The 13,391-nt window shown below is 45.7% G+C and overlaps 1 protein-coding gene and 1 long non-coding RNA gene across 2 annotated transcripts in view; one reads left to right on the forward strand and one right to left on the reverse strand.

Moving 5' to 3' along the window:
- Window positions 1–13,391, reverse strand: part of LOC115195269 (uncharacterized) — a 93,289-nt gene that overhangs the window by 12,370 nt on the left and 67,528 nt on the right. The window contains exon 20 of the mRNA XM_029755041.1: window positions 3,517–3,562. Coding sequence (XP_029610901.1) covers window positions 3,517–3,562 — 46 coding nt within the window. The remainder of the gene's footprint in view (window positions 1–3,516; window positions 3,563–13,391) is intronic.
- Window positions 10,214–11,980, forward strand: LOC115195492 (uncharacterized). The gene is made up of 2 exons (XR_003878703.1): window positions 10,214–10,728; window positions 11,683–11,980. It is a non-coding gene; the product is annotated as an uncharacterized LOC115195492 (long non-coding RNA).

The raw sequence follows: 13,391 nt of genomic DNA on the forward strand, positions 1-13,391 counted from the left end.
TAATGAGACCCCTGCCACTCTTTATAAGGGTGACGTGTGGCATATATTGTCTGACTCATAATGTTTTTCAAACAGAATATGACGTTTACCAGGACCACCCTGTGTAGTAGAAGCAGGCTGCTGATTCTGAACCCATTGTTTCTGTCCTCTACAGTCCCTGGGATGGAGGGCGGGACCCTGAGCGATGCCAATCTGACCAACTCCTACTTCAGCAGCAGCTTCATCGGGGTCAACGGCTTCGGGAGCCCCGCAGAGTCTAAATACTCTATCATGCAGGTATGACCAGCCTCAGAATCCCACTAAACACTACTGACCCGACAGATACCTACTTTTGTTTGAAAGTGACTTTGAGATTCTTGTTCGTTTTATATATATGTATGTGTATTTATGATTTGTCATTCTACTCAAGTGTTCAGGTACCAGCTTTAGATCTGCAGTAGGGTCAAATACTAAATAATAGTGATATTTGGCTGATGTGGTAGAGGTGAACTTGTTCTTGTATGTTTATCAGAAAGTCTGGTTCAGTACTGGTCTAAAGACAGTGATCTGTGCTATTGGGGATCCTTGGGACGTCCCTAGCCTAATGAAGTTGACATTTTAAAATGGTTTAGGGTAGGGACGTCAGAGTAGGGTTTGGCCGATTTTTATTATGATTAAATCGAATATCGTGATATTTAACATTGACAATATGTTGTGATGTGCAAGATTATACTCTCTTTTAACTTTAACATCAACTGGGCAGGGAGACTGCTGCGCCACTCAGGACAAGGCACTGCATCACAGTGCTAGAGGCGTCACTATAGCCCCTGTTCGATCCCGGGCTGTATCACAACTGGCCCTAATCGGGAGGCCCATAGGGCAGCGAACGATTGGCCCAGCGTCGTCTGGGTTAATAAGGGAGGGTTTGGCTGGGGTAGGCTGTCATTGTAAATAAGAATTTGTTCTTAACTGACTTGCCTAACTGATTTTATTTAACTTGTCTTTATCAATATGTTGAAAATGAATTCTAAATTAAATAACTAAGCCTTATTTCTTTTTCTGCCAAACAATGATTATTTAATGAGTATAAAATGGTGAATTGGCACAAATTGCACAGGCTGGAATTATTTAGTCATTAACGGCACAAAACGATTATATTGTGTTATTTGGAGTAGATGTCTCCCCAACACTAGTCCCAAGTATCTGACCTAAAGAAAATTAGATGATTATGGTGTTTGTTTATTTCAATCACGCAATTATGCAGGTTTTAGCAGAATCACATTAGTGGAAACCAAGACTGTTCTCAGGGCATGCCTGGTTGTAGCTACGCTGAACAAAAATAAAGACGCAACAGTGTTTTCATGAGCTGAAATAAAATATCCCCGAAATGTTCCATATGTGCAAAAGGTTATTTCGCTCAAATGTTGTGCACATTTTTGTTTACGTCCCTGTTAGTGAGCATTTCTCCTCTGCCAAGATAATCCACCCACCTGACAGGTGTGACATATCAAGAAGTTGATTAAACAGCATGATCATTACACAGGTGCACCTTGTGTTGGGGACTATAAAAGGCCACTCTAAAATGTGCAGTTTTGTCACACTGCACTGCCACAGATGTCTCAAGTATTGAGGAAGCTTGCAATTGGCACGCTGACTGCAGGAATGTCCGCCAGACAATTGAATGTTCATTTCTATACAATAAGCCACCTTGAACGTCATTTTAGAGAATTTGGCCTCACAACCGCAGACCATGTCTAACCACACTAGCCCAGGGCCTCCACATCTGGCTTTTTCAGCTGCGGGATGGTCTGCGACAAGCCACCTTGGACAGCTGATAAAGCTAGGTTTACACAACCAAATCATTTCTGCACAAATTTTCAAAAACCTTTTTCAGGGAAATGTAAATGGAAACTCCTCTGCGTGCTTGTTGTCCTCACCAGGGTCTTGACCTGACTGCAGTTCCAGCGTCGTAACAGACTTCAGTGGCAAATACTCACCTTTTTGATGGCCACTTTCACACTGGAGAATTGTCACGAATGAATCCCTGTTAACGGTACCGGGAAGATTACAGACGGCCTGTATGGGGTCGTGTGGGCGAGTGGTTTGTTGTGAACAGAGTGCCGTGGTGGTGGGGTTATGGTATGGGCAGGCATAAGCTATGGACAACAAACACAATTGCATTTTATTGATGGCAGTTTGAATGCACAGAGATACCGTTACGAGATCCTGAAGCCCATTGTGCCACCAGCTCATGTTTCAGCATAATGTACAGCTCTATGTTGCAAGGATCTGTACACAATTCCAGGAAGCTGAAAATGTCCTAGTTCTTCCATGGCCTGCATATTCACCAGACATGTCACCAGTTGAGTATGGTTGGGATGCTCTGGATCGACGCGTGTTTCTGCCAATATCCAGCAACTTCGCACAGCCATTGAAGACGAGTGGGACAACATTCCATAGGCCACAATCAACAGCCTGATCAACTCTATGCAAAGATGTCGTGCTGCATGTGGCAAATGGTGGTCACACCAGAGACTGACTGGTTTTCTGATCCACGCCCCTACATATCTGTATTCCCAGTCATGTGAAATCCATAGATTAGGCCCTAAAGAATCTATAAATAATCTTTGAAGTTGTTCCATGTTTATTTTTCAGTGTACATATTTTCGGGTGCCGTCGGGGACACTTTTTGCATTTTAGCTGACCTTAATTCTCCTAACCTGCTGCGAAAAGTCACTTCTGCTCGTCAAACCCGGCAGATCACTAATGGATACAGCTGTATTATATGTAGAATTTGACCAGGTGCATCCACCTACGCTGAATTCCAAGACCATCGGCCAGTGATGCAGATACAGTGGCTTCTAATGGGAATTATTTTTGCTACAGACTGGTTCCTTTTGGGAACATCAGGGCTGCGGTCTTTGCTAGAATATGGTAGCTAGGTAACTAAGATGCTTTTAAAAAAAAAAATGTAAGCATCTGTTTTGTTGTGTAGAGAATCACCAACAGCAGCGCTTCTCCCAGTCTCCTTGACGACGGTGCCAAGAACTTCAGCCACAGCACTCACGGTAAGAACCTAGTACCTAGAGGAAACTTTATGGACTAGCTCAGTGGTTCCCAACTCCGGTCCTCAAGTACCCCCAACAGTACAAGCACATCTGATTCAACTTGTCAACTAATTATCAGGCCCTCAATGAGTAGAATCAGGTATGTTTGGGGTTCTCGAGGACTGCAGTTGGGATCCACTGGAGTATAACAGATCTTTGAAAGTAATAACTGTAGAATTATAATTGGTACAATTTCTAACTCTTTGATTGGAACACCCTTGAAATCACTGACAGATCTATTCCATGGAACCTTGGCAGTTGGACCAGGTCAGAGTTGTGGGTCGATGGAAAACTCTCCGTGGGCAACACAGTCTTCATTCCCGCTCCCTCTATGTCCTCTTCCAGATCCAGGGAATTCCCCCATGTCTTCACTCTTCAGTGACTTTGGTGCTCTGAGCATATCACAAAGGAGAAAGGTGAGCACCACTACCCAGGTCCCTGGTGTGGTCGTCAACCAAAGGGAAGAGTTTGAGCTCCTAGGGGGGAAATGGTCAAACCTAAACCCATCCGTTGTGGTTCGTTTGTGTGCGTTTTCTCTAGATTACAACATCCGGTCACTGTTTGTTTTTGTTGTAAACTGTGATGAAGCCAAATCCGCATATAAGGAAAATAAACATAACATAAAACAAATAGAATATCTGATGAAGAACAATGAAATCTAATCCTAGGGTTATGCATCTCTCGTTCTCTCCAGGGTCCTAACCCTACAGCCAATGAGTTCATCCCTAAGGGGGTTCCCCGAATGGCCACTATGGTCCAGTCCAGTGGTCCGGCCTTCCCATCTCCCCTCTTCCCCCACCTCGGCCTCAGCAGCTCCACTGCCCTCGCGCCTGGTGAGCCATCCACTACAAAAAAAAAACACTTAACCTAGAGTTGTTCTAAGTTAGGATTTTCTCCGTTTGCACAATATGATGGATATGTCAGGGTGAGTGAGTTTGCAGTGTAAAGGTTCTCTATTGATGTCACCTCCCATTGTTCTCCTGGCTAGCCAAGTGAGTCGACTCCATACAGTGGAGATGCTCTATAGAAAACAACAATGTATTACTTAGGTAAATCCCTGCCATGATGAATTCCACCTTAGTCAGTCACCAGTTAGTCATAACAATGTACCTCAATATCCCTCTTTAACACACCCTCTCTGGTATCCCCCATACAGGGATGTCTCTCTCTGCGGGGTCCACCCCCCTCCACTCCCCTAAAATCACCCCCCAAACCTCACCTGCCCCTCGCCGGCGTAGCCACACCCCCAACCCCAACAACCCCAACCCAGCCAACTACATGGTGCCCACCAGTGTGTCTGACCAGGGGGCCCACATCATCCAGAAGGAGACGGTGGGGGGGACCACCTATTTCTACACTGATAACACCCCCGCTCCCATGGCCGGGATGGTACGTTCCATTTAGTCTGCCCTTACTGACAGCATGACCTGTTAGTTTTAGTTACTGCATCAATAGGAAGTGCAGTCGTTAAATGTGTTTCTGTGCAGGTGTTTCCTACCTACCACATCTACCCCCCCACTGCTCCCCACGTGGCCTACATGCAGCCCAAAGCCAACGCCCCGTCCTTCTTCATGGCTGATGAGCTCCGACAGGTATGCTCTTCCTCTCTTCCTTCACCTGGTTCTTTCTGTCTGAAACACCCACTCTGTCTCCATTTCTGTTCTCTTTTTCATCCTGTCTCCATATTAAAGTGTCTCTCTGTCTGTTCTAATCCTCCAATCTCCCTCCGTGCTGTGATGTCAGTGTTGATTGCTGATGTCATTTCCTGTGGTTCCCTCTAGGAGCTGATTAACAGACATCTGATTACCATGGCTCAGCTTGACCAGTCAGAGAACACAGGTAAAGCATCCCTTCCCTGATTGGCTCAACCGAGGTGGGGGGGCTGTTATTGGCGTTGTATTGATGGTATGGCCTCTTTTGATTTTGGGGTTTCACGGCAGACTGAAAGTGAGACTCGCCTCCTGAAACGTGTCGTTGTCTTTAGTATTCCTGACAGTTCACACACGTCACACTAGTTGGTTCGTAGAACATTCTCAAGTTGTTCAAGTGTCAACTTGTAACTTAAGATGCGTGCCAACTGATGTAGGTTATTTTGGCTGTGTTGGTGTGTTGTCATGCCATGTATCCCTGTCCCAGGTGTTCCATCTGAGGTGGACAGCTACCACAGCCTGTTTCCCCTGGAGCCCGTCCCCCCTCCCAACCGCCTGCAGAAGAACAGCAACTTCAGCTACATCACTTCCTGCTACAAGGCTGTCAACAGCAAGGACGACCTACCGTACTGCCTGAGGAGGATACATGGTGAGTTGTTCGTATGACACAAGATGAACACACAATTTTAAATGATCTTATATTTGGTATGGGATGTATTTTCTTTCAGCCTTTGAAAATAGAAGGAATCTTGAGTGGTGATCTTCTTTGGATGTCTTGTGTGCGTCCAGGTTTCAGGCTGGTGAACACCAAGTGTATGATGCTGGTGGACATGTGGAAGAAGATCCAACACTCCAACTCTGTCACCCTGAGGGAGGTCTTCACCACCAAGGCCTTTGGAGACCACTGTGAGTCGTGTGTGTGGGGTGGCTCTTTATGTCCTGCCCCCCCCCCATGTTGTGTTTGTGTACTTATTGGTTTTTGTATGAGTCTGTTTGAAGCCCCCATGATGACTTCCTGTTTCTCTCAGCGTTAGTGTTCTCCTATGACTTCCATGCGGGGGCAGAGACCATGTTCAGCAGGCACTTCAACGACCCCGCGGCTGACTCCTACTTCACCAAGAGGAAGTGGGGTGAGTTCCCTTCCCTACTGATTCCGACGCACCCCCCCCCCCCCCCGTACTTATGCCAACACACTCCCCGTGCCGACGCACTTCCGAGTTGTTTTCAATGCGTCATCAAATGGCAATGAAAGTCGGGCTTCGTCAGCGTGACGCGGCAGTATGCCTTTTGATATCATACTCTTGTTTGAAACCTGAATGTTTTCATACACATTGAGGTATGTCTTACCTTGCTGCAAAGGATCCTATTACATAGGCCATTTCTTTCTCCACAAGCTGACCAATCCAGTAGGTCGCCTAAACTTTTCTGCTATAGTAGATTAACATAGTGATTTTGCTGTTCTTTACTCGTCTTGTTGGCTGAGGAAAAGTACATGTGGACAGTTATTCTAACATGTTCAAAGTGACATCAGAATTGGATAAGGACTGCACATTGCATCCTCCACTGGAATGTTCTGGTAATATCAATTACCATATTGTAAATGTGATTTCTGTCATTCTGAGCACACACCCTAATCAGGTTACGCACCCAATGCATATGGGTCTGGTAAACTTTCTCAAATGTCCGGTAAATTAAAATGTTGCCAGTCAATGTCTGGCACCACATTTCCCTAAGCGAAACCAGTGTGATACTACTGTAAGTCGCTCTGGATAAGAGCGTCTGCTAAATGACTATAATGTAAAATGTGACGGTTTCTGTGTGAGGGTGGTGGTGGGGAGGAGGAGGAGGAGTGGGGTGTACCAGCACTGACAGTTGCTGGTCTGTGTAAGGGTATGTTGCTGGTCTGTTCAAGCTGTCGTCAGGGGAAGCTGTGGCTGAAAGTGATCCTGAGACTGGTGCTATAGCCACCAGCCAGGCCCAACTACCTGCTATAGGAGGGACACAGCCAGAGGAAGCAGAACCTCTGATTCTCTGGCCTCACTGACCTCATGGCAACAAGTGTTTAACTGTCACACTGCAACACCCCTCTGTGGCCTCACAGCAACAATAAGGGTCTACTAATAGCTCTGCAACTCTATTGCACTACAGCAACACCTCAAGTGTTCAACAACTGGGTGTTTGTCAAGTAAGCATCTGACATTTGCTGTCAAGTTGATACCATTTTTCTTCTTAAACTCTTTTATTGGAAAGCCTCAATGTAGGGTGTCCACCCGCTCTGCCCAGGGTTGGTGAAAATGTGCTTTGATTATTTCACTTCCTTATGTTGTAAAATCAATTTTACCAAGATGAAGAGTGATTTATGTTCTGAATCGTTCAGTGGGGTCTTTCTCTAACAACATTTTATATTGGAAAAAGTCTGATTTCGTAACCTAACACATCTGAAAACAAGCAACGGTGGCGCTTTCTTGCAGCGACTTGAGGATTTTACATGTTGTGGTGGTCATCTGCAAAGTTGTTTTTGCAGTTTGCAAAAAGCCAAATGAACTGAATTAAATGTCCAATACAAAGCTTGTGGTACTCAGTGTTCCGTTGACATGCGCTTGTTTTTCAGAAAAATCTTTGAACACAAATTTCGCATTTAATATGCAAAACGTACACTCCAAATATGAAAACGCTAGCTACATGCCATGTCTCAATCTATATGTCTTACCTACTTGTTTTATGTCCTCCGGATTGGAGAAGAAAGATGAGTTGGACGGTGAGCTTGTCACTTAGCCTTAATTCTCACACAGCATCCAGCCTAGCTCACACGCTATGTTATTTTCCCTCTGGCCTCTTGATTTAGTCACCCTGATTCTGGCCACCCTACAAGGGTAATAACTTTTGAACGGATTATAATCGAGACATCAGGTTTGGACCATTTGGTTTTCTTAGGCGGAACTACACATTTTATTTTAACCATTGGTCAAAAAATGCTTTTTATTTAAATTTAATTTTTTTGAATGGACACCCTACTCAATGTGTTTAGTCTGTTTCCTTTCGTGTGTGTGTGTCCTGTTCCCCCCCCCCCCCCCCCCCCCCCCCACGTAGGACAGCACGAGCCCCCTCCACCGCGGCAGCACGCAGGTCTGCTCCCCGAGTCTCTGATCTGGGCCTACATCGTCCAGCTGAGCTCAGCCCTCAGAACCATCCACACTGCTGGTCTGGCCTGTAGGGTCATGGACCCCAGCAAGATCCTCATCACCGGCAAGACCAGGTACACACCTCGCAGACACGCATCTCGCACGCGCGCACACACTCACACACATTGCTGACCAACCTTATGGATCCCAGCAAGATCCATATTCTCTGAGACCAGGTGTGAACACAGATGTTGAATGTGATGCAGTGTGGTCAGAGAAACGGAAGTGTTTTTCATGCAACCTCTAACCAGTTGCTGTCTCTGGTTTAGTCTTGAGTTCCTTGCAGAAACAACTGTGCAGACACGGTGTCTGAAAGCCCCCTGATTTTTTTTGTTGTAGTGCTGATAGTGCTGATAGTATCTGCTGGGTTATTTACTGTAAACTACAGTGAAAGCAGAAGTTCTATACTAGTCCTGGCTTCCTTTTCTCAGAATAGGGAGAAACCACACACGCTGACATCACGCTAACGTTTTACACACACACTCAACACACCTTTTTGTCCCTGCAGGTTACGGGTGAACTGTGTAGGGGTGTTTGATGTCTTAACGTTTGACAACAGTCAGACCAACCACGTGACCCTCATGCCACAGTACCAGGTACAGTAACCCCCCCTCCGTGTGTTAGTCTGGCTCAACATGGCCTAGTTCAGCTTCGTGTGTGTGTGTGTGTGTTCCCGAGAAAATTGCAAGCTCCTCCTGGTCAACCTGGTATTCCCGTTCAAATGCAATTTTAAAAGCATAATACCAGTGGAAATAAAATCTGACCTGACTATATCACTATAAATGGGGAAATGTACACATGAATCCTGAATCTAACGGTTTCTGTTGCAATTTAATCAACTCGAGTTCTGTCACCACACTTTTGTTGATTTTTAGCCTAGTTTATGAAGCACGTTGGCCAATTTCGGTTAAATATTGTTATTACAGCCTAGTGAAGATGACATTGGGTTTAGCCTCTGACTGAGATGTCAAGACATCTTGTTGCTTTTTTCCCTCCCTTCATGCACCTGGTTAGCAGGGGAAATGAACACCGTTGTGGTAATTTTTACTTTGATTATCGACTTATTGTGGTCACTTTTACAGAGAACATCAGATTCTCCGCTAAACAAACATGAGCACATTGATCTAGTAGCAGATATTCCACACCATGGATATGCTTCGGGTGCTATTCCGGATTATTTGGAAATGGCCACAGGACAGTTTTTCAATACTGTAGAAATTATTTATTTTTAGTTATTCAAAATCAATTTGTAGCTACTTTTTAAGTAAATACCTGCAGTCAACTTGTGCAATACATTAGGAGATAAAGCAGATTCTTCATTTCACCTGTCACATTATTTTCCATTTGAAGCTCACCGTAGTTCCCCACAACAGTTGAGCCAGTCACGTGGTTGGTTGTAAATGGGAGAAAGTCCAGGTGTGTAATGACGGATTGTGTTTTATATTGAAAGTCAACATTGATCAGGGAAATGAGCATACAATGAAAAAGGAAGTTATTTTTTGCAAAGAATGATGCATGGCCATCCATATTTCTAATGTTTATAATATAAAGAATGTAGCCAACTACAATGGGTGGGGCTGAAATATCCGAATACACTAATTTGAAGGGGTGTCCACATACTTTTGTGTGTATATATAGTGCAACAAGCCTAAGATCAGCATGCACAGTGCCAAGCGTTGGCTGGAGTGGTGTAAAGCTCACCGCCATTGGACTCTGGAGCAGTGGAAATGCGTTCTCTGGAGTGATGAATCGCACTTCATCTGGCAGTCCCGACGGACAAATCGAGATTTGGCAAATGCAAGGAGAATGCTACCTGCCCCAATGCATAGTGCCAACTGTAAAGGTTGGTGGAGGATGAATAATGGTCTGGGGCTGTTTTTCATGGTTCAGGCCCCTTAGTTCCAGTGAAGGGAAATCTTAACGCTACAGCATACAATGACATTCTAAAAGATTCTGTGCTTCCATCTTTGTGAGAACAGTTTTGGGAAGGCCCTTTCCTGTTTCAGCATGACAATGCCCCTGTGCACAAAGTGAGGTCCGTACAGAAATAGTTTCTCGAGATGGGTGTGGAAGAACTTGACTGGCCTGCACAGAGCCCTGACTTCAACCCCATCAAACACCTTTGGGATGAATTGGAACGCTGACTGCGAGCCAGGCCTAATCACCCAACATCAGCACCCAACCTCACTGATGCTCTTGTGGCTGAATGGAAGCAAGTCCCCCTCGGCAATGTTCTAACATCTAGTGGAATGCTTCCCAGAAGAGTGGAGGCTGTAATGGCAGCAAAGGGGGGACCAACTCTATATTAATGCCCATGATTTTGGAATGAGATGTTTGATAAGCATGTCCACATACTTTTGGTCATATATAACTATATGAGCTAGATTGCATGTCTCTGCAATTTAGTTTATTTTCATTTGTGCACGTTAGCATGTTTAGCTAGCAGCCTCCATGGAATTGTGCTAATTTTGTTAGCATTCTGGTAAGATGCCCAATATTTTTTTGGGCCCCCCTTTGTTCTAAACTGGTAATACCGTAAATCCCGGAATGAGAGGATGGTATGAGGATTTGAACATCTGGAACTGTCCAACCCTACCATGCAGAGTTTCAGCACCATGGATAGCGCCACGGTTGAGCAATTGCCCGCAAATCTGACTAGTAAAACTGCAATGCTCTCGTTTTTGTTAGTTACATCATGGAAAAATGTTTCAAATACCTACTTCCTCAAGCAATATTGTGGACACAATCTATCAGCTATCTTGTAACCACAATTTTATATTTTGAGCCTCTGCTAGTGCCGTGTGTGTGTGTGTTTGCTCTGAGTTTTGACTTGCTGGCCTGATTTCCTTTTTGAAATGGTTGAGTTGGCCCCTGGCTGTAGTGTGTTCTGTTAACTGTGTGTGTGCGCTTGCAGCAAGCGGACCTGATATCCCTGGGCAAGGTGGTGTTGGCCCTGGCCTGTAACTCTCTGGCTGGCATTCAGAGAGAGAACCTGCAGAAGGCCATGGAGTTGGTGTCTATCAACTACTCATCAGACCTCAAGAACCTCATCCTGTAAGACACCCTGACAGAACACACACACACACACACAGACACAGACAGAACCCATCCTTGACAAGGACGACACCGGGTCATCCCTGAAGCCATTTCTCAGTCATCTGCAACAACCACAACACACTCAGATATACAAGTGAACACACTGCACTGACACAAGTACTCAGTCACTACCTGTTTGTAGGTATCTGTTGACAGAGCAGTCTAGGCTGCGCAGCGTTAATGACATCATGCCCATGATCGGAGCTCGCTTCTACACACAGCTGGATGCGTCACAGATGAGGAATGATGTCATCGAGGAGGACCTGGCGAAGGTACACTAACACACACACACACACACACACACACACACACACGATGCCACCTCTGCTCTGTGATGGTGAATGGAAGGAGTCACGTGAGGAGAGGTGTTGAGAGGGGGTGTGAAAATACAGAATGTTCTGTGAGCCGCGGCCCCTCCGGCCTCTACAGCGACTGCTGTCCTGTTCTGGCCTTAGACCTGGGGTGTGAAACCCCCCCCCCCCCCCCCAACCCCACTGCTTAACACCCCCTCAGCAGCGCTACTCTTGAGTTTTGTTTTGGTGCTTATATCAGGAAACCGAGTAGTGTGTGTGTGTGTGTGTGTGTGAGCTGTTCTGCAGTCTTTAGCATTAAACAGAAAATGCCACCTTTCAGTCCATTTCAAACGCAACACTGTTGTCTGTCCATCAGGTGTGTGTGTGTGTGTGTGTGTGTGTGTGCGCGCGTCGACATGTTATCAGTAGTGTTCTGAACATCAGTGGTTCATATTACTCTTTGTATGTATGTGTGTATGTATGTTACAGGTAACTGCCAAAATAATGGAAACACTTGAGTAAATGAGGGAGACAGTATATTGTAAGCAGGTGCTTCCACACAGGTGTGGTTACTGACAGGGGTGGTTCTGGGGGGGGGGGGCAGTGTCCCTGTGACAATTTTGGAACCCCTTGTGGCTCCCCTAAATGTGGATTATGAAATCATTTTTACATAACTTGTGGCCCCCCAGTTGAAATGGTCTAGAACCGCCACTGGTTCCTGAATGAATTAGGGTCATGTATAAACATGCCCAGTTACCCATTATTTTGGCTAGAAGAGATTTCAGTGACTTTGAAAGAGGGGTGTCAAAGGAGTCTGTCACCAGATCTCAACCCAAATGAACACTTATGGGAGATTATGGAGTGGCTCCTGAGATGGTGTTTTTTCCATCAACAAAACACCAAATGATGGAATTTGTTGTGGAAGAAGGGTGTCGCATCCCTCCAATAGAGTTCCAGACACTTGTAGAATCTATGCCCACAGCTGGCTGCACACGAGCCAATCGTAATGCCCATGGTCAATTTGGTTTGACATTCCATATCGCTATGGCTAGTTAGGGACCATCCGTACATTATCTATGTACGTGGGACAATATTTAAAGATGTCGATGGCTCCACATTTCAGTGACTTAAGCCAACTAAATGGTAGAAATGAAATGCTTTCGTATATGAATGAGGCAACTAAAAGATGTGTAACATGAACATACTGTCCCATTTACTACTATCCCCAGAGATGTTATACAATGTCAAATCAACTTTGCCACGATCACACACCAGACGGCTGAAGGAAGTTGACCAGCACTACCTAGCCTCTGGCTTCAAGACACAACCTGGTTACTGTTTCAAGTTCTGTGAGGGATTGTGCCCCCCCCCCCCCCCCCCCCCCACAAAGACAACTATTACCTAATATATGACTTAGAGTTTTATCTCTGTTGTAGGAGGTCCAGAATGGTCGTCTCTTCCGTCTGTTGGCCAAACTGGGCACCATCAATGAGAGACCAGAGTAAGTACTGAACCACTCTGTTAGGACTGGATGAACATCTGACCAACTGACTCGCACCTTCATATCACACTTCTGCCAATGTGTGTCAGGTTTCAGAAGGACCATACGTGGTCTGAGACGGGGGACCGGTACCTGCTGAAGCTGTTCAGAGACCATCTGTTCCACCAGGTGACAGAGGCTGGAACCCCCTGGATAGACCTCAGCCACATTGTTTCCTGCCTCAACAAAGTATGCCATCTCTGTCTCTCTGTCTCTCTGTCTCTCTGTCTCTCTGTCTCTCTGTCTCTCTGTCTCTCTGTCTCTGTCTCTCTGTCTCTCTGTCTCTCTGTCTCTCTGTCTCTCTGTCTCTCTGTCTCTCTGTCTCTCTGTCTCTCTGTCTCTCTGTCTCTCTGTCTCTCTGTCTCTCTGTCTCTCTGTCTCTGTGAGCCACCTGTCTATTCCAGTATGTCTTGTTGTTCAGCTGTCTACCAGTACTCTCCTCTCTGTGTAGCTGGACGCGGGCGTGCCTGAGAAGATCAGCTTAGTGTCTCGGGATGAGAAGAGTGTTCTGGTGGTGACCTACTCGGACCTGAAGCGCTGCTTCG

Source organism: Salmo trutta, chromosome 6 (assembly GCF_901001165.1).
Source record: "Salmo trutta chromosome 6, fSalTru1.1, whole genome shotgun sequence".
Classification (NCBI taxonomy): Eukaryota; Metazoa; Chordata; class Actinopteri; order Salmoniformes; family Salmonidae; genus Salmo; species Salmo trutta.